The sequence below is a fragment of the Pygocentrus nattereri genome, chromosome 27, assembly GCF_015220715.1.
Source record: "Pygocentrus nattereri isolate fPygNat1 chromosome 27, fPygNat1.pri, whole genome shotgun sequence".
Taxonomy (NCBI): Eukaryota; Metazoa; Chordata; class Actinopteri; order Characiformes; family Serrasalmidae; genus Pygocentrus; species Pygocentrus nattereri.
Genome location: NC_051237.1, coordinates 13,575,901 through 13,598,446, shown reverse-complemented (window position 1 = coordinate 13,598,446; position 22,546 = coordinate 13,575,901). Strand labels below are relative to the sequence as shown.

At 39.0% G+C, this 22,546-nt stretch overlaps 1 protein-coding gene across 2 annotated transcripts; it reads right to left on the bottom strand.

The window, feature by feature from the left end:
- Nucleotides 1–637: 637 nt before the first annotated feature.
- Nucleotides 638–22,436, bottom strand: slc29a4 (solute carrier family 29 member 4). 2 transcript variants are annotated; one of them, XM_017703091.2, is made up of 11 exons: nucleotides 22,283–22,436; nucleotides 14,970–15,202; nucleotides 12,692–12,823; nucleotides 11,771–11,884; nucleotides 9,546–9,674; nucleotides 9,308–9,382; nucleotides 8,084–8,349; nucleotides 5,017–5,146; nucleotides 3,184–3,371; nucleotides 2,778–3,018; nucleotides 638–1,363 (listed from the first exon to the last, which is right to left on the bottom strand). In XM_017703091.2, the coding sequence occupies exons 2-11, from the start codon at nucleotides 15,130–15,132 to the stop codon at nucleotides 1,230–1,232; spliced, it is 1,572 nt and encodes a 523-aa protein (XP_017558580.1). In that variant the 5' UTR covers nucleotides 15,133–15,202; nucleotides 22,283–22,436; the 3' UTR covers nucleotides 638–1,229. The 2 variants fall into 2 exon arrangements, with proteins under 2 accessions (XP_017558580.1, XP_017558582.1); XM_017703093.2 differs by having other exon boundaries at nucleotides 8,093–8,349.
- Between the last annotated feature and the right edge of the window lie 110 nt (nucleotides 22,437–22,546).

Genomic DNA, 22,546 nt, shown 5'->3' with positions numbered 1-22,546 from the left:
TTTTTATTAAATTATTTGTAAACATTTGATGTTATAGCTTTTAGAGGCATTAAATTCATCAAATGTCTGGTTCTTATCACCACCACTGAGAACAATTCTGACTCTAAGTTTCTCTAGGACGGAAAAGGCTTCATCAAACCACTCTGAATGACTTTGTTTACAAGTTAATGGTTCAATTATGTAGAAATTGTGATCGGCAGAATTCCACTTTAAGTTATGAAAAGGTACAAATATGCACCTTTGCTCTGGGAAAGTGAATGCAGTGTGCAAATTCTGTATCTACGAGGGTTCATTTACATTGTTGGTATCTGGGATGAATAATATTTACATGGACAGTAGCCTTTGCTTATGGCAGAGCATATGAATATTATATAAGGCCTGACCACAGGGATGTGTATTTTCCTGAGAGTTCTACCAGACTTAAGTGCGTTTTTAGATAGTGGTAGGGCATCTCAGCCAGACTTTGCTCCTATTTCTCACAGACTTCACTTTACAATTTGTTTTCCATTTGAAGACCTTCACAGAGAACCTTGTTTGGTAATGTGTAACTCTGTAACTGTATTAGATTATTAACTCTTATTAGATTATTAGGTTATTAGATTACATCAGTTTTCACAATCACTTGAAGAACAAAAAATATACAAAAAGCTTTTATTTTTTTAAGATCCACACTCAGTTAGCTTTAGCAAAAATGTCCAACATTCATAATGCACGACTGAAGACACGGTTTTCTCATCTTAATGATCGGCTTTTTACCTGCATCCAACATCACCAATGAGACAGGATTTCTTGAGAAGGTAGATGCAAATAGGCCTTGAGCCACTGGAGTTTTCCAGTAAAATCCACCTTTACAGCATACACGCATAAAAGCTTATGGTTTCCTGCTACAAACCACCATAAGAGGGGTAGTCAAGGGGAGTCACTGAGGAACAGCCCAGACAGCACACATCTCCCTTCTAAAGCTCATCAAAAGACTTTCATAAAACATGAAAAAGCAACACAATGAAGCATATGCTACACACAACTCTTTACAGTGTCAGTAAGATTTTCTTCCCCTGCTTTACTACATTCAAAAGAGCAAAGCCCGGCAGCCGGGACAAAATATGGCTGCAGTGGAGCTTTGATTTGTGGGGACTGCTGAGTTGCTGCATGGGAAACAGTGCCACCTGATGAGATTGATGTGAGATATGCATACAGTGCGTGGAGCTGCGGAGTGCAGTCAAAGGGCATTAATAACCCCGGGTGAAGTTTAAGCCAGTCTCTGAGTGGAGGCCTGAGCCTGGAGCAGTGAAACGGTAAGCTGCATAGGCTACCACAGATCCCAACATCAGTCCTGCCATGTAGGATACGGTCATAGTGTTTCCTGTTGAAAAGAGTTAGAGACATCGCTGAGGAAAACGAGTCCAAATGCACAAACAGACACATACAGACCCAGAAGTTTATGTAAAATGGATCTCTCAGATACAACCATCACACACTTAAAAGCTTTTATCGCCTCTTTAACCACTTCACTTAAAATGCTAATGTGGCTAATAATGCATGAAAGCTTGGGCATCTGACAATTTCATCTGCTCATTTGTATAATGCTAACTGGCCCCTACCCAAAGGAAACATTTGCTGTATAAATGTTGCTCTTTGATGGCTCAAGATACCGATTCTCCTAAAATTCCTGAGGAGGAACAGCATCTGGAGACATGAGGAGACATGAGATACAGGAGAGATGAAGGGCAGACAAGTGTTTAGTTGCAGATATAATGAGTGTTAAGATCTTGGCTCACATGAGCACAGTATCAACAGTCACAATAAAGTGACTTTAATTTGAGATCTTGTGAGATCAGATGAGATTGCTGAGCTCTTTTTCTCAGGAGAAATATCTGAGCAGCAGGAGTGACTGAAGCTCCTCCTTTGTCATTCCATCTGGCCACAATGTTGTCTAGGAGAAACTACAGAAATGTAAATGAGATCTCTTTTCTGATTTTCTTTCTTATGAACACAGGCATTACCAGCCTGTTATTAGCATTATCAGCATATTTGATCTTTTTAAGCAACTGTTGGGCCAAATAAGAAATGGACCATATTTCTCTCTGAGCCCCAATTCAATCAGTCAGTTAGCTAAGACATGTTTAGAGGGCAAACTTTGTGGTCTTTAATTCTGCACTGTGCCTACAAAGCTAATGTACCTAATAAATAACAGAAGTGATCAGCATTGTGCAAACTGCACACCTAAATCAACACTTACTTGCTTACTTGTTAACCCTTTCACTGCCTTAAGTAATTTGTTGATGGGAGAACATAACCTTGTATCTCCATTTTTCATGTTTTTGACATATTTTAGTAAAACTGTCATTTACATTTAATTTTTTAAGAAGAATGGACCAATAAAATGCTCCAAAATTACTATTACATTTTTACATTAACTTCCTGTGAAAGTTAAAAATGTTTTTATCTCTTTCCTAAAAAGTTGCTAGTTTAGAGTTTTTGTCTGACAGCAGTTTTAGACCTCACATCACAGTATTACCTATATAAATGTTCAAAAGTTTGCTGCATAGCTAAAACAGAAGTGGCAGTACATTTTCCTGCTTGATTGACTACATTTGGTGAAAAACTGTGTAAATTTGATTGAACAGCTTCACCTAAAATGCTAATGTGGCTAACAACGCATGAAAGCTAGAGGGACCCTGCTGACTTCACATTCTCATTTAAATAATGTTAACTGGCCCATACAATCATTTCCAGCAGCATTAGCATATTTGACCCTTTCAAGTCAGCAGATTTACCTGCTAGCTCCCTCTGCTCTGGCGGCACCTTGCCAGCGGCCTGAATCATGGGCACACTGCCGAAGTAGCCGTTGGTGATTCCCATGAGGAGGGAGAAGACGCAGGGCCACGCCGGGTGACTGAGTGTAGGTTTTGGCACCGGGTACACACACATGATGAAGAGAGGGATGAAGACCACCCTCAAGCAGGAGAAAAAGAGCAGGCGTATCCCGTTCCACTCGTAAGGCAAAGCAGCCAAGATCTGCAGACAAACAGAGCGACGAGTTTGGAAGCTGCTTATTTTCTAGGGTAACCTCTCTGCCTGACAGGATAAGTACAGATATGGATCATCAGAACAGAGGCCTACTTATGCAGAGCTACTAGATTAAGAATGCAGTGGAAATGACATTTTTATTCAGCAGCTCACTTTGCCCACAAAGTCAGACATGTTAAAGATGGCCATGATCAGGATGGGCAGCCACTCTCCCAGTGTGACATTGCGAATCTCTGACTCCAGTCCTGGAAACAGGCACAGTGTGATGAAGTAGGTGACAGCAATGGACAACATGTAGGCCCAGATCACACGGGACACCACATAACGATGCAGGATCATATCTGAAAGAAAAGGGGTCACTCATTATTCCTGTTTTCTTTCTCAGGGAGTTAATGTCATAGTCAATAATCTGAAATGTTATGAATCACATTTATTAAAAACATCTCATTCATTATTAACATCAATTAAACTGCAGGTTTGTAATTAATTACCCTTAAGGCATATTTTTCATTAATGACTATACATAAATACATAATTTAGTAACCAATATCAATATATTATCAGAATCTACACACATACACACATTTTCTGGGTTGTGGGCTAATATGAATCTAATAAGTAATTAACTAATGTAAATATGTAGTTATGCAAGAAAGTGTGGGCCAAATACAGGCCACTGTATAATTTAAAGAGTACACCTTGTAGATGCCTTATGTGCCAAAAGCAACTATTATAATGTATTATAAGACAAAGGAGGAGGTGTTTTGACACCTATGTTTACTAGGCATACAGGATAATATTAGAATCATACTGGCTTAAAAACTGTGAGATGTATTGGACAGATACTTAGATTTGACCAATGTTCCAAACCGATACTTGTATGTATTTGGTGTATTATATGACATGATGTATTTGTTGTACTCCTACACCGAGTTGCTGCACGTGATCTGCATTTTAATATTTTTTTCTACATTTGTAACCCTTTACAAATAACTGATACATTTCACCATAATGCTAATTCAGGTAGATGTAGCCCTAATTTCTACTTTTATTAAATGCTTATGTATCGGCATCAACATTGGCATCAGCAAATATGTAAAGAAAATAATTATGTAAACAAAACATTGACAATTCCTATATTGGCGCATCCTTGAAAAATCCAAAGCAAAACAAATAATCTGGAGACTTAAAAATTGTGTTTTAAGCTGTGCTCCAAAATCTAGTTGGTATGTTGGTAATTTTAAGATTTTCCAATCAGGAGGATCTTTCAAATATAGCTGAGAAACACTGCCTAAATTCTGACTATAAACACATAAGACACTAGCAGAATCTCCTTCATTGTCTTCTGTTGCCTGTAATTCTTTTGTAAGCATCTCACCCGAAGTTCAAGAGAAATGCAAGCAGATGAAACCAGCTACTACAGACTGTTTAAAAAGGATAAAATGTATAATAACATACAGTATGCTGTTTCCTTAGTTGTGTAATCTGTTTAAACCGAATGCAGGGTATAAAATACACCTGCTTTCAGTGAGTTAAACAGTTTACATCAATGCTTTGCTTGCCAGCTTACCAGCCTTCACATAAACAGTATTTCCTCCATCACATTTCATGCGTGACTTCTTTCCGATTGCATGACAAAGCAGCCCTGGTAGACTGTCGCATATTACATTGCGTAATAAAAACAAGGAGCCTTTATATGACAGTGCTACTGAAGAGCTGCCTTTCTCAGCAGCAGCCTAATATTCGGAACACAACTAATGAAAGAGGATAAGTTTGTTCTTGTATCCTGAATTAGGTTTGTAAGCTTGTTGAGGGAAGTGCACCCTGGCATTTGGGGAACCTCAGTCCTCGGTCAGCCATTGAATGTGTTCTATTGTTCTGAAATCCTTGAAGTATCACAGTTTTAAACATTTCAACAGCTACCCAATATCATATTGTAGCTTACACCAAATTTCTACATTGTGATGATTGCTTGTATGGTCTCACCCTTGATGCTTGGCCAGCTCCTTTTAATTTTCAGCTTAGGCACATCAAATCTCACATATGTGCTGGTGCCAGTGTAGTCTGTCTCAGTGCTGCCATCTTCAGTAGGAGAAACTCCCACTGCACCGTTGCCCTTGAAGCAAAAAAGATGACATCAGACCAATCTTTCCTGAAAAAAAATAAATAAATCACAGCTGCACAGAAACAGGGAAGGGAGGCCCTTGATTTCAGGAAGCCACTAATTTTGCACCTTATTAGATACGGTGAAACGTGAATATATGAAGTGACAATGAAAAAAATATGTCAAAACTAGTGGCAGCACCAATCACGTTTGTGTAACCTTGTTAGAGCCGAAGCTGGATTCAGTCATTATGAATCTTCCTCTGATGTGCTAGCAGTTTTGCAGGGGCTATGTGAAGAGGGCCATTACTTGATTAAGTGCCTGGCTGAGCCAGTAAAACCACTCTCCTTAATTTGTTGAGATTAAAAAAGGAGCCCCTAGGTCCCACGGCAGTGGAGACTGGGAGCACCCAGCATAATAATTCAAGAGTCTCAGAGAGCAGAAAAATTCACAGGGAAAAAAAGAGCAAAAAAAAATTAGACTAAATAGTGAGATCATAACAGCGTACATCTCTATGAAGAACTGATACAGTTACTAGCTTTCTTTGCTACTAATGAGAGTCTTGGCATCTCTCCAAGATGACTGCTAGCTGAAATGATGGCATCTTTTATTTGTTCAGACTGAGCGAATTTTACTAAGCCTCCATTCATCCATGTGCTGAATCTGATCTCCAGCTTCTTCTCTGCGAGCCTGTTACATTAATGCATTCAAATTGTTCCATTACACCGAAAAATGGGAAAATATTTGGCATGAAGCAACAGCGCTTAGTATTCCATCCATCACCCGGAGGAAAAACATTGTTATGCAGAAGTGCCAACGTAAATTAAGTGAACAGCCTCTAGCACTAAATCAAGCTCCTTCACCTTCTCTCTGAGCTATAGAGCACATTTACCACAATCAGGCCAATGAGCCTGCACAAACAGCAGCTATAACAGCTTCAACTCTTCTGGGAAGGCGTCCCACAAGGTTTAGGAGTCTGTTTATGGGAATTTTTGACCATTCTTCCAGAAGTGAGGTCAGACACTGATGTTGGACGAGAAGGCCTGGCTCACAGTCTCTGCTCTAATTCATCCCAAAGGTGTTATATCAGGTTGAGGTCAGGACTCTGTAGGCCAGTCAAGTTCTTCCACACCAAACCCGGTCATCTTATGTCTTTATGGACCTGCTCTGTGCACTGGTACCCAGTCATGTTGGAACAGGAGGGGACCATCCCCAAACTGTTCCTACAAAGTTGGGAGCATGAAATTGTTCAAAATCTCTTGGTCTGCTGAACCATGAAAAGTTGCTTTCACCGTGTAGTCGAGCCCAACTCCTGAAAAACAACCCCACACCATAATCCCCCCTCCACCAAACTTTACACTTGACACAGTGCAGCCAGACAAGTACCGTTCTCCTGGCAACTGACAAACCCAGAGTCGTCCATCAGATTGCCAGACTGAGAAGCATGATTCGTCACTCCAGAGGACACGTCTCCACTGCTCTTGAGTCCAGTGGCGTTTACACCACTGCATTCGATGCTTTGCATTGCGCTTGGTGATGTAAGGCTTGGATGCAGCTGCTCGGCCATGGAAACCCATTCCATGAAGCTCTCTACGCTGTTCTTGAGCTGATCTGAAGGCCACATGAAGTTTGGAGGTCTGTAGTGATTGACTCTGCAGAAAGTTGGTGACCTCTGTGCTCTTCACCTCAGCATCCACTGACCCCGCTCTGTCATTTTACGTGGCTGACCACTTCGTGGCTGAGTTACTGTCATTCGCTTCCACTTTGTTATAATACCACTGACAGTTGACTGTGGAACATTTAGTAGTGAGGAAATTTCATGACTGGACTTGTTGCACACGTGACGTCCGATCACGGTACCATGCTGGAATTCACTGAGCTCCTGAGTGCGACACATTCTTTCACTAATGTTTGGAGAAGCAGTCTGCAGGCCTAGGTGCTTGGTTTTATACACCTGTGGCCAAAGAAGTGACTGGAACACCTGAATTCAATTTTTTGGATGGGTGAGTGAATACTTTTGGAAATATAGTGTACCTCTTGGCATTGGGCTTGGTGAGCAAAGGATCATGAGCAGCTGCTCCAGAGCATCCCATTCCATTAGAAACGCTTTTCTGTGGAGATTATATAAGCTGTGTGTGCACAACTGAACACCTATGTCAGCAACCAATTAGAAAGGTGTGTCTGAATATTTTTGGAGATTCAGTGTAACAATATAGTATCTTTTTATTCAATTCTAAAGCAAAACTGACTTCTATACCATAAATTAACAAAACATCTAGCGTGCAGTGCTAGCTGTTGTTTAGTTTTTGCCCAATGTATGTTATTTAATACCCACAGATCTTGCCAGATGTACAGTTGTATGCAAAAGTTTGGACACTCCTAGTCAAATTGCATCTTTTTGTTGATTTAAAAATAAGTAAACATCCTCCACACACACAATACACATCTGTACATTTTAATACATCATTTTAATAAGGCCACTGAATTTGACATATTGGGGAAAAATTGAAGTCTGTGCAAAAGTTACAGCACATTTTATTTTTTAATTTGCTAAATAAATAGAAATTGTACCCTAAAAGTGTGTTCTCTGTAGAGATTATTTTCACATAAGAAATCAACAAAATGCGTCATTTGACTGGTGTCCAAACCTATCTGGGAAATGCAGAAAACACATTAGAGACCTGGTTTCTGAATCTCAGCATTTATAAATAACTCTTGAACTCCTTAAACTGCAGGCTTATTATCAAGTTATTAATCTTAAGACATATTATTCAGTAACTACTATAAATGATTTGGTTACTCTTATGCTACTATGTAATTCATGTTGTTTCGAGAGAGAGGAATTTGGGCCCTTAAATTTAAGTAGATTTAAGTAAACCAACATGTTGCATGTTACGCCACAGCCTCAGAAATAAGTGATCTCTGCTTCTAAAAATAAAATAAACTTACAAATCTTACTTCCTCTGTAATGACATCATGGTGGACTTGGTACTGGTTGCCATTGTGGGAGTGGTCTTTGGAGTGGGACAGACCCTGACGGGCCAGGCTGGTGTAATATCGCACGAAACGCGTTCTGCGCACCAGCAGATGCAGAATGAAGCACATCAGCTCCATGCCAATGGAGATGAGGAAGAAGATGATGGTGTTCTTCCTCTCGTCTCTGATCAGCAGCTTGGTGAATATCCGGCTAAGTGAAATGATCACGCCTGCTGTGCCTAAGAGAATATGAGATTAATTAGTCATTTTAGATTGACCTTCTGCACAGCTTTATTTTCTCAACTCAAGCTTCGTCAAAAGCTCTTCTTTTTTAAAAAAGAAAGAAAAAGTGTGACTTAGATTTCTTACATTTTTGAGTTGATTTTATTTAGCTTCCCCATTTCACTGAATTAAATCCAATTCCCCCAACACCCCTAATTCCCCACGCACAAGCTACAACTCGTTTGAATCCTAGTGGCACTTTAGCTCAATTCAGTAAGAAAACCCTCACCTATCAGACTGGGGGTCCTATGTGAACTCTTTGTATCTATGTAATCCTGGTTTTCTGCTTCACTTCCTTTATATCAGAAAAATGAGCATATCAAGTGGCAGTAATATATAGCATGAAACAACCACAAACATAGGATGAAAAGCAATTTTCTGGTAGTTATTTTATTTAAGTAAACCTCTTTTTGAAGCATTTTGCATGGTGTGGTCTCTGTTTTTGCTTTTTTTGTCTAATTGTTACAACTTACCCCAACATATGTTGCAACCTTCCCAGGTAGTGGGGTAGGTTGTAACAAAGGAACACCATGTATTTGACATGAAGCCTATGATATCCTTGCTGAGGACTGAATTGATGTCATTTGTAGTAAACAAATCTGGGTGCATTGTATAAAAGTTTGAGATCTCTAGATCAAAACTTCAGTGAGTTACAGGCGCTGCAACAAAAAGTGTTACAACCAAATTTCAGCTTATAAGAAAGCAACCACATTCAGTGTTTTTTATGAGCAAGCTCAAATTGGTTTGCACTTTACAGACCTATCTTACATGCAATACTTAAAATACAAGTCACAACAACTTTTGACTAAATTAAGTTGAGAAAATGCAAATCGTTGGCAATTTTTCAGGTCAGACCAGACTTGTGCAGGTAAAATGTTTATTATGCTTTTTATTAGTTAAGCTGGATCATCTTACTTTCTCCAGTCATTACTCCTTGCGTATACCGTTTGGGAAGCATCCCCATGTAGCCATAGAAACTGGACTGCTGCACTGTAGACAATATTAAAGCAATATCAGACAAATCATCACATTGGCAGGATAATGGCACAACATGAACATCAAAAAACACTGCTCGCTAAAGGTGGAAGAAGAAAGATAATTGTTGACACATGCTGCACCCCATCTAAAGCTTAAGAAGATTGCGAATCAATACCTGTGCATCCAAATGCCACGACACCCACAGATATCAGATTGAGGGCGTATGCCTGGTTTGTGGTGAACTTCTCCAGCCACACATCAAAGATGCTGACAAAAAGCAGAGGGCCAAGAGCAAAGAGGTAACCTGCAAGAAGTGACATTTACTTCAATCAGATAGGATTCCCTCACAGCAGAGAACGAGAGGGAGGAAAACACAGAGTGAGAGAAAGATAGAGAAATCACCTGAGAGTAACTCAGTTGAGCTGTTGGCAACATTCAGTACAGTACAGACACTACATCAAAACCACCACAGGGGAAAAACACTTTGAATTAAACTGGCTGAATATGTTCTTAATCAACATAAACAGGTAAGTGTAAATCAATGAGGTACAGCACATAACACAGAAGAGATGCAGAGGCGTGTTTCAGACTGAATCTGATCTGTGCCTGGAGCTACTGGTGGCAATGATTTTGATACAGTCATCCCCACAGCTCTGGGGAACACAAAAGAAGTCATTAAAGAATAAAGCATGATTATTTTTGGAGTCTTGCTGCTCTTTCTCCTCCCCCTCTTTTTCTCCTTCTAGGTCTGTGCGCCTGTTTGTTTGTCCTTCACAGAAATGGCTCTAATAACACAGCTCATACTGAAACAGCTGCATTTTAATTTGTAAGTGTGGGAATCAGAAGCTTCAATGTGTAAATGTACTAATTATGCCTTAAAGAAAGAACAAGGACACTGCATAGCTAAAAACAGTAGCTGCAGCCATCCTGAAGGCTAAAACTGTGCATGCTTTTCTACAATACCGAGTACTGTCCAGGTAAAATTTGGATCCCCCATGGTACAAACAATGTAAATGTACCCTCAAAGGTACACAGTGGTCCTTACGGTCTAATTCTGAACCTTACATGAGTTTTAAAGGAAAACTACATTGACGTTGCCAGGGACAAGGTGCATATTTGTACCTTTTCCTAAATTAACCTGGAGTTAGGACGAGGTGTATGGAGTCAAAGAAACTTAAAAAAATATAACTGCAGTGGAACCATTGACCAACTGTGTTTACACACAGAGGAACTAGACCTCTGTATTTTACCCATCCGTGCAGTGAAACACCCACATACATGCACACTTTTGAACACACACACCAGGGGACAATGAGCACACCTGCCTGGAGCGGTGGGCGGGCCTATCCACAGTGCCTGGGAAACAGTTGGGGATTAGGTGCCTTGCTCAGAGCACTTTGGTCATGTTCTGTTGGCTCAGGGGATTGAACCGGTGACCTTCCAGTCACAAGTTTGGTCCCCTAACCTCTAGCCGAGTATAATTACGTTCCCTAACTAAAGATAATGAAGACATACCCCAGCAATGTTTGCACGCTGAAAGGTATCATTTTTCCTGAGACTGCGACACAACACAATCAAGTATACTTAAGAGTACTTAAAGAGCCTACATTCTCTATTTGTCTTATATTTTATTTCTTCTTCCTGAAGTCCCCTTATAGCTTTGTGTGGTTTCATATTTTTTATTGCTGTGTATTTAAGACTAATATATGATATATTATAAACTACGGACTGACATAAATTATCTCTGTTCTGATTGGCTGCTATTTATTAGGCCTTCCTCAAAAAACAATCCAGGCTGAAGCACTCTTTATAATTTTAAAGTGAACTGCTTGGACTAGGGAGTTAATGGTACGTTTGGAACTTTAACAGCATTTACATACTAAACATACATACATCTTATTTTCAAAAAACAACTGGGGCCTTTGACAACTTGACGTGTGGTTATTTTAAGCATTAAAATAAGCTTTAAAACTAAAGAAGCAAACAATGGATAACAAACATGCCTTGGCTGACTGGTAGGTCATAGGAAAAATGGGTATATTTTATTGTTCACCAAACTATTGCATTAGGTGGACACTTTAAACCTTGGTTCCTCTGCTCAAAATAATATCGATGCACTCGAAAAGGATAAATGTAATCACTGTTATCAAAATGGATTGTTTCTCCATTTTAAATATCTCCTCTTTGCACTTCCCTCAGCACTGATTCAGTAGAAGTGAGTGGACGCTGGACCTGCAGTGCTGACGACTGATGCAGCTGAGCTGAGTGAGCAGGGAGCCCCTCCTCCCTCCACCCGGAGGGCTAGCCATGCACTCTCTCAGGTCAATCAGCCTCCTCTGCCAGCCCCTTTGTGTGTGTGTGTGTGTGTGTGTGTGTGAGGGCCCAAATAAACAGACTCACCCACAGTGATCCTGGTGTGCAGGCTGAGCATCTCCACCAGCACATTGTTCAGCACTACCGCAACCAGAGCCACGAGAATATATGTCAGGCTCATGTCGAACACAATGGACGTCCCTGACAAGACACAAAAGCCACAAAGACATGGCCTCAAATCCCATCTCTAATCACGTTTCTTATCAGCATTTCTTTTTTTCTGAGGGACAATGGAGGCCAAGAGAACAGTGACAAAGCAGCCTAATGAGATTTCAAAGAAAGCTTAGCTCACATTGTTTGCATATATTACCGTCCATATGTGAAATTAGAGGCTGTTACCATTGATTAAGATTATCAACAGTTATTTTGATGATTAATTGAGTAAAAGGGCCAAATCATAAAAATGGATTTAACAGAAAAAAATTTAGCCATTCAAAGTTTCCAAAATGCTTTATTGTGAAAATATAAACTGCACAGCCTTTAAAAAGCCGTTTAAAAGCCTTTAAAAGACGTTAAGTCAATAAAAACTATGCGGTAAAAAAGATGAACAGGAAAATCTACCAGGCTCTGTTTCTTACTGTAGGAGAGACCAGTACAAGAATTTAAAATATACATTATCATTATGCAAATAGCCAAGTAATCATGGCTGATCCACTGAAAAGGCCCATTTTAATCCATGATTTTTAAAAGTGGAATTTAAATATATATTGTTGCTGCCAAAAAAGTTTTCCCATTTTTATTTTTTTACATCATTTATACACAGCAGCCATTATTTACATTGTGTGAATAATGCATGATGAATGGACCAACAGAAATGCTGCAAAATTACTTATTAATTAATTAATATTTTTCCATTATTGTGCATTAAAAGTTCTACTGTAAAGTTACTGGCTCAGAGATACCTGGATTTTTTGTGTAGCAAAGACAAGCTTCAAAGAAAAGCTGTACCTTCAAATTTATGGTGCAGGTAGTCCACATCTGTGATGAAGCTATTATAAGGCAACAGGAAGCCAACACCAGCCAGCAGCATAGCAAAGTAGATCCCATGATAGCGGTCATCCGGAACAGGTTCCTCAAAAACTACGCACAGAAACCACACAGATTGATTTATGCATCAGTGGAATATCCATCAACATGCATCAGCTGCTTTATTCAGTCATATTATATGAATCTACTCTTTTGAAATGTGATGTATTCTTATACTGCGTGCCACCCAGCGTGTGCTTTGTCACTTTAAAGGCATCTTTTCGCATTCATATGTATGAGCATTGTTGATATTCTGCTCTCTCTTTCTCACATTGTTGTGAGAGTCATCGTGGTAGTGATTGACAGAGGTTCATTTCCACCATAGCAGTTCTTTTGCTTCCCAGCTGCAGGAGGCTTGTGAATTTTAAAAGGGTCTACCTAATACTGTTTCTAGCACTGATCATCAAAAAACACATATTGTTGCTATCACATCAAAACTTTTGAAATCCATTTTTTTTGTTTTTATTTTTGTACACCATTCGAAAACAGCAGGTGCCCTTCACACTGCGTGAACATAACGAATGGATCAGCAGATGGGAAACATTCCTTGAAATACAATCTGGTCACACTTTCTGTGCATACCTTGTCTATAAGAACCTATGAACACATTCACAGCATATGGATTACAGTGCATTCAAAAGGCATCATAACCATGGCTATAAATGTTTATAAAAATGTTTTACATTTTATAGCCTTGCTTGTTAAGCAATATGAGTTGTTAACATAATGCATAACAAGTAGTGTTCATAACATGTTATAAGAATTCATACATTGTATTTGTCTGTTCTAAGTAAACTGAAGCAGACTGTGCCTAAGTCTCCCTCAGTATTTAGAGTAAGACTTTGGGCTGACATATGTACTGAAGGATTTATTGTACTGCAACATAAAAAGCAAAGTGCTTTGACTTTAAACTAGTGGTGCCATCACCCAGAGTGTGTAAGTCAATGTACACCACAGTTGGAGAAATTAGCATTACTGTACTGTAGCATAGTGATGTTACAGAGTGAAGGTTTCTAGTGGTTAATGTTAGAATCAGTGAGGGGATAAATTACGATAGCACTTTACTAACTTGCCTCTCACTCTCCATGCCTTCACTCTGCAGTATTTTCATGCTCAGTGTGATGTCAGAGGGGTTTCAGGGGAGGGCCTTGACGAGTACGTGGTTTGATGTGATGTAATGTCATTTTTAAGTGGGAGCAGTGGTTAAGGAAAGTGCATTGTAGCTTGCAGCTGGCATGTGAATATTCAGGCCACAGAAGTTGGAGCATTAAAAACACCCGTGGTATTAAATAAAATATTGGAAATGCCATGGCATGAATAAACGTCTTTTTAAATTTGTCTCACCTTACTCTGCAATCACGGACTTTGTTAGCAGTGACAATATAACATGTCATTAACACTACTTATAGCACATTGTGTTAAAAATATAAATACACTACAAAGTGTAATTCATTTTTAGAAATATTTATAGCTATGTCTATAATGCTTTATAATGCATTATAACATGTGAACATATTATTCACAGAATGTGTTACCTTTTTACATTAACATACATGCATACATACAAGGTACTATAACATGGAAGAAAACTCACTTTAAATAAAAGAGTCTGATGTAGTAGCTAACAACAATATAGAGTGGCCAATCAGAACAGAGCTTATTTACATATGTCGGTCTAAAAGATTCAGGGGGAACCAAAAAGTGGCCACTTTAAAGTTCCGTTCTCCTATAAAGTAACTATTTCAGAAACACAATTTGTTACAACAGCTGATTGGTATAATAATAGGAATAATTGACCATATGTATAATAGAGCATTCTGAACAAGCTGTACTGTGCATGCAAAGTACAGTGTGAACACTCAAACCCTATAAACTGCATACTCAGTGAGAAGTTATAAAAAAATATCAAAGCAATCGTCTCTCAGAGATTAGAGAGTACTCTTTGCTTTCTTATCCCAAAGATTCAGTTAACAAGGCCTTCCAGGCAGCATTAGTGCCCTATCTAAACTAACGTGATTAGCTCTTGCTATTACATGGCAGGTGATATAAGCTTCGCCTCAGTTTAACCTCAGGCACGAAACATGCGGCTTGTATCCAAAGGACTAACACAATTTGCCCAATTTGTAGCGATTGTGCTTTTGGCCCTGGAGTAAATGTATGAATCTGCAGGCAGTGCAGCAGTTGTATAAGGAAGACTCACCAGGCTCAGAGAGAGCCAGCACGCCTTTGTCTGGGATTTCTTTGCCTTGGCAGTCCTCTTCCTCTAGCTGATAGCTCTCAAAGCTGAAGCTCATCACCACGTTGCCCTCTGGGGTTTGGGCAGGGGTGGCCTGTTTGCGCCTCTCCACTCCTTTAGAGCCCATAGTCTGGCTCTCAGGCTGCCCGAGCACTCTCAGGTACTTAAGCTTTGTGTCAATGAATGTATGATCAGCTCTGTGTAAAAGAAGATACATGTTATTTAGCTATGCTGTAATACCTACAGGACCATCACTATTTATTTGCAGACTTCAACATATTTAAAGTTATGTGCAAAGGCTATGGCACGTTTCATGTTTTTACATTTTACAGATTTTTTTTCATAAATATAAATAAATAGACATTGTGGCCTAGCTAGAATATACATACTAAAGTTTGTTCACTGTAGTAGAAATGTGTAATCTTATCAACAAAACATGCAATTTGACTGAGGTTTGTTAAAAGTTTCCACACTTCCAGCTATTCCCCACCTCAACACACTTGCTCATCAACTGGTTATCAAGCCCCTCATGAGTTGGAGCAGGCGTATTTAGATGGAATAGCTGAAACTGTGCAGTGCTGTGGACCCCCAGGAGCAAGAAACAACATTATACAATGCCAAAGTGGGATATCAGTAGAGTGGAGAGAATTTCCAATAAGCCGAGAACATTTTGGGTCGGTTACTTTGGGCTAACATATATAAACCTATGCATACAAACACAAAAATGCACAAACAAATTGTAAACATCACAAGCAAGTCGATATTTGAGGTAACTTAGGACGTTAAATCAGTGGCTCCCTCAGCCACGGCTTGCTGATTGTAACTGGTCACTTATTGAGTCGTTCCTTTTACTTTTAGCATTGCTTACCAAGGTAGCAGCTTTTATATGTCAACCTAATGAAGACATAATGATAACAAATGGAAGAGAAAGAAAAATATACTTGATGAGGTCGCAGTGAAATGCTCCAAAATATAAGGTGTATCTGAGAAGGTGGGCAGTGAGGTATGCAGGCAGTAACTTTTATATCATACTAACTGTCATGAAAAGGCTCAATAAAAGCTTTCTTCTGTTTTCATTTCCTGACAGATATATGGAAATCTGATATATGGCCTTATATGCAAATAAGGGTAAGGTATATATTTTTAAATATATCTAGATGTTTGTTGTGTACATTTATGTAAGTACAAAATAGTGGGCATGTATGCATAATGGGGGGACATATTATTATTATTATTATTATTATTATTATTATAATAATATATTATATATGCAAAATACATGGATACATACATTGTCACGATTGGCCCCTCCGGTCCTGTCCATGTGTTCGTGTTTTGTTTTGGTCTAGTCCACGTGTTTTCTTTGTTTTGGTTTCCTAGTCTGGCCCCTTGTTTTGTGACTCCGCACCCTGATTGTCGCCACCTGTTTTCCGCTGGTCCCTCGTTATCCCTGTGTTTTATAAGCCCCGTGTTTGTCCTTTGTATTCGCTGGTCTTTGTACTGTTTGGTCATGTTTGTATGTTTGTTCGGTGTTTCTGTGTTAATCATGTCTGCACCCCGATCTGTTTGCATTAGCTCTATGACCCTGGACCGTCTTGACCATGACCCTGGATTTGCCCATAATAAAAGTCGCTTATCTCAGCGTATGCATCTGCCTCCTCGCTCCCCGGCGTTACATACATACATATTACTGCTTTTAAAAATGTCATTACTTAAATGTTCCAGGGAACAATATTTTAATTTATTTCATGTTTTAATGCTTTTATTGTACAGCTTACAATGTGCATGTTTTTATAATTTAGCTATAAGTAGCTATTATACTAGTTTTCACTTCATTAGGAAGTACATGGAAAAAACTAAGATGCATTAAAACCTTTATATAACAGGTATAGCATTAAAGAACATAAATAACACATGTAGCATTATTCAGCATGAATCTAGTATATATTAAATATATGCCATTCATATACTGTTAAATATATGTGTTACACATATGTTTATGTACGTGGATATACTGTTGAAATATAGACTCACCACCAAATATAGACTCACCACTTTATTAGGTACCTTGCCAGTAAAAGGTTGGACCCCCTTTTGCCTTCAGAACTGTCTTAATTCTTCATGGCACACTTTCAACAAGGTGTTGGAAACATTCCTCAGAGATTTTGGTTGGTTATTTGAGTTCCTGTTGCCTTTCTATCATCTGGAACCAGTCTGCCCATTCTCCTCTGACCTCTCACATCAACAGGGCATTTTCGTCCACACAACTGACCGCTCACTGGATATTTCCTCTTTTTCGGACCGTTCTCTGTAAACCCTAGAGATGGTTGTGCGTGAAAATCCCAGTAGATCAGCAGTTTCTGAAATACTCAGACCAGCCCATCTGGCACCAACAACCATGCCACATTCAAAGTCCCTTAAATCCCCTTTCTTCCCCATTCTGGTGCTCGGTCTGCACTTCAGCAAGTTGTCTTGACCACCTCTACATGCCTAAAGGCATTGAGTTGCAGTCATGTGATTGGCTGATTGGCTATTTGTGTTAACAAGCAACTGAACATAATAAACCTAATAACATAACATAACAATAAACCTAACATAATGAACCTAATAAAGTGGCCGGTGAGTGTATATCCCATATTTGAAAATGGCCCATTTCAAATCAGTTGGCATATATGTCATATATATGTCCATATGGATATACCTGAAATCCACATATGCTAATATGCCTATATATGCTAATAGATTTGAATCCATATATTGCCTTATATCAGATTCCTATAAAAGCTACCTGGCCAGGCTGGTTATCTCACCATAGCAAATAAATAATAGCAGGAAATGAATAAGAAGATGAATAAGAAGATGAAAATGCTTGCATTTTAGCAAAAGCTGTTAGTTAAAAGGAAATATTTCTAAATTTGATGTAAACAAAGACATTCAGAGTGGTTTGATGTGAAATGGTTAATTGTTGAGAAACTTAATGACACTTTACAGTGGTGGTGATAGGAACCAGGGGTTACGATGTCTAATGTCTAGAACAAAAATAGACATTTTTCTTACTATCCAAAACCTGAGGACCTACACATCTTCTGAGTTTTACATGCAATGCTGATAATGTTAAAATAGTTTGTAAAAAAAAGTTTCCTTTCTTTGGTAATTATTTTGTTTTATAACACCATGCATGTACACCTTTGCCATAAATACGTTTTTAAAATTAGGTCTAAGGCCAAAATGTGATCATAAACCAGTGTCTCAGGTATCAGGGGTAGGATTAGGTTCAGGTTTCTGGGGTTAGATTCAGATTAGGCTTAGAGTTAGGAAAAAGTTGAAGTGAATAACATATATTTAGTTAAACACAAACCATATACAAAGCATCTATAGTGGGCCATCAAAATAAAGATGGGATTTATCAATATGAATCATTATATTATATTAATTATATTGGATTCATGTGGGTACTGCCACTGCACAGATGTTTGTATCTGTCCAGATTTTATTTCATTTCTAATCCAGGTCATTACAGTCTCAATATCTTCCTTTCATAAATGTTTACGCATTGACACAAGCAGATATGTATATAGCCCAAAAAGTGAATGTACCTTTAGTTCAGAAGCAATTCCACAAAAAAAAACAAAAAAAACAAGCCTACATGTTTGCTGCTTCTTATTTGCTGGGTCCCCAGTGACATATATTTCATATACTGCTCTAAAGCCTGCATGCACAGATGATAATTTAATTATGGCTGAATGTAATACATATTTGTCTGAGCTACAGAAGATGAAAGCTGCCTGTGATGTGTGTGCTGTCGGAGCATAATTCAGTGACTGAGCACACCAGCACAGTAAAAGCAAGTCAAGCCTCAAGCCACTTTCTGCTTACTTTGTCATGTCATTTTACATCTCACTTAGCTCTGCCTCATTGCCAAAGAGGGCCATATAGACCCTCTTTTGACCTTCTTTTCGTTTCTACTCTGATGCTCTATACCATTATGCACTGCCATTATTTAACTAAGCTAAGTAGTACTAAGCCTTTTCAGTTTAATTATTAAGACACTAATGTACAGGAAAGACCGAAGCTATAAACCTGCACGGTCTAATAAAACTCTGCTAGCAGCTGCAGCCCCCGTATTCAACTCCTGACAATCTATTTCATGCGCAAAATCAGGCAATTACAGTAAGTAGAGTGAGTCACACACTATTTAGCTACAATAGATGTCTTTATTGTATATGCTAATAATGACCTCTATCTGCATTGCTCTCAGAGATTTCCAAGCCGGCAGGTTAATGCAAATTTAAGATAGGTTAAGGCACAGTCCATGATAAAAGAGGAAAATGTAGGAGATTTTTTTTATTTCAAACAAGCCAGCATTGTTGTTGAAAATTGAAAACGCATTGCCATATCAGTCATCCTCTAGGACAGTGCATGCATGTCTCTGGAGTAATCTAAACAAGATGCTGCGCGCACACAGCATTTTTGCAAAATCAGCCATGGGGACTGTGACCAACAGTACGCCTAGAGATGCTGATTAGTGACTCTCACTTAAGCTTTGCCAAAAGTTTATGATGTTTTTTTTATGACAAATTTCTGAAGTTTAAAGTCCAGCATGTAGGGTTAAGTCCCGGATTGGATGAGAGGCCTGCATTAACAGGAATTTCCACAGATTGTCAAAATTTCAGGACTATTTAGCATTACTTAGTGGTTGAAATGTAAACACAGTCTTCGGTGTGAAATCGAAATTTATTTATTTACAGTTGTGGTGCTACGTATCAAATGTTGCGGTGTCTACAAAGCACATGGAGCTATTTTGGGTTGCTTTTAGAGGCTCCAACACTTGAAACATCTGACTCCTTTTACCATCACTGGGGACAATTTCTCCACCGTGCACCATTTCGCATGAAACCGCTCTGAATGACGTTGTTCACATTATAACCATTAAATTTTGTAGACATGTTGATAAATCTGTGGAGTTACCCTTCAAGTGAGCGATGTTTCTTCAAAAATACTGTACATGTGTTTGGAATGACAAGCACTATGAAATCAGAAGAAGCCGTTTGCAAAGAGTTACAGCACATCAGCGTATTCACCTCTCATTCAACTTGACCAGCCTGTCATGTCTGCCATCACGGTGGCTTTCATTGTTTGACTACTCTATTGCATGTCAACATTAGAAAGAACTACAAATACGATAACAGGCAAAGCACAACAGCTGGCAAACAACTGTGCCTGAAGCCTGAACTGTCAGCTGTCTCTTTTACACCCAGAATATACATTCTGTGCTCTGATCCACAAGAACAAGCCCAGCAACATGTTCTATCAACGTTGATGTTTAAAGAAATTTACAACGTGATATAAACATCTTCGGGGGAAATCCGGAACTCATAACCTGGTAGGTTCCCAAACCTATACTCTCAAAAAAAGAAGGTTCTTTAAGGGTTCTGAAAATAAATTAATGGCTATATTTATTACATACTATTCGTTTACAGTAGATGTCATTAGTGTATGCATTCTCAAAAAAGATGGTTCTTCGAGGGTTCTTTAGTAAAGTAAATAGTTCTAGATAGAACCATGAACACTCAAACAACCCTTTGTATGATTAAAGGGTTCTTTGTATCATAAAAAGGTTCTTCAGACTGATGGAGAATGTGATTTACTTGGTTTTACACAAAACCTTTTTGAAAATGTTCTATATAGGACCAAAAAAGGGTTATTCTATTATTACAGGCTTAAGATTGTAACAACAGAAGAATCCCTTTGGGTGCTATTTACTACGCTTTTCCTCTACAGCACATTCTCCACGAGGCTGAAAAGCCATTTAGAGATGCAAAGAACTCTTCCATCATGCAAATGGTTCTTTGAGTGTTTATGTTTCTATATAGAACTATTTTATTTACCAAGGGACCTCTGAAGAACCATCATTTTTAAGAATGTATGCTAATAATGACCTCTGGCTGATTTTCTGAATTCCCTCGTATTCCCCAACCATCACGTTAGTGTTGATTTCAGCTATAAAGAAAGTAATTCTGCACAGAACCATGAACACTCAAATAACCCTCTGCATGATTAAAGGGTTCTTAATATTGGGAAAGGCTCTGCAGATTTATGGAGAACGTGCTGTAGATGTAGATTTATACGTATATTACCTTTTCGAAAAGGGTTCTTGTATTGTTATAATGTCAAGCTTGTAACAACTGAAGAACCCTTTCACGATGCAAAGAGCCGTTTAATTGTGCAAAGGGGCTCATGGTTCTATGTAGTACCATTTCCTTCAGTAAAGCACCGTTGAAGAACTCTCTTTTTAAGGGTGCAGGTTAAGGAGCAGTTCATGTTAAAGGAGCAACATGTAGGCTTCCAAAGAAGCCAGCGTCATTGTTGACACCGCATTGCCACGACTGCATTGTAGATAGAATCATTTGAGCATGAAATACCTTTAAATATTCAAAATACCTTTTTCGAAAATGGTTCTATATAGCACCAAAAAGGGTTCTTCTATCATAAAAAGCCTGACATCATAACAATAGCAAATCCTTTTTTGGTGCTATGTAGAACCATTTACAAAAAGGCTCTGTATAGAACCATATGCATCACATTCTCCATCAGTCTAAAGACCGGTTTAACCCACGCAAAGAACCATTTACGTATTAAATGGCTCTATATAGAACTCCTGGTTCTAAACGGAATCACTCCTTTTACTAAAGAACCGTTAAGAGCCATCTGTTTTAGGAGTGTACTCCTCCTCAGTGATGGAGGTGACAGTGGAGTAAACGATGGCCTCTGTGGAGCAATAATAACGTTAGGTTACTCTGAGTACATTACCTGCTAAGTGATGCGCCTTGACAGTTGGTGGCGCTCGAAATTGCCCCCAAAATATTAACTGAAGTGATTAATAACCTGATGATTCAGTCATGTGGAGAGTACACGGACCGGCTGAAGATAACAGTGGAAGGCAACACAATGGGGACCATTTCAAAGTAGCAGTCACAAATCCAGCATTGTAAACGCCGAGGCTTCTGTGAAGTCTAATCCAATCACTTTTCCACCGCTGGAATATGCATGAAACTCAAACGTCCAAAGCAAGCATTCTCTCAAAACGTCAGTATTTCTGTTTTTCCTTTTATTACATTTAGACTGGAGAGTGTTTGAAGCAGTAGACGTCTTCTAGGGTCTGAGAACTGCTAACACAATTTCAGTACTGATCAAAGAACAATACACATCACCTATGCATAATCCATAGACCAAACCGTGCCGTTTAGAGGTAAGAGAAACAACAGGTTAAAGCTCACCCCGAAACGTTTAGACGCCTCCTGCACACATTTCACTCCCTTGAAAAAATTTTCTTCGTGCGTGACATGTTTACTAGAAGTGTTGTTGCGTTCTGGCTGAATCCATTGAGCAGGTCTCCGGCAGCAGTGCTCTTGTAGCAGGAGGTGCACAGAGTTATTTTTTCCCCACCCGTTTTCGGAGAGGTCCCGCCTTCTGCGCTGATTGGCTGGGAGTATCTCAGTTCCTGGGCTGCGGTTGGCTGGAACGATCCCGCCTCGTGTGCT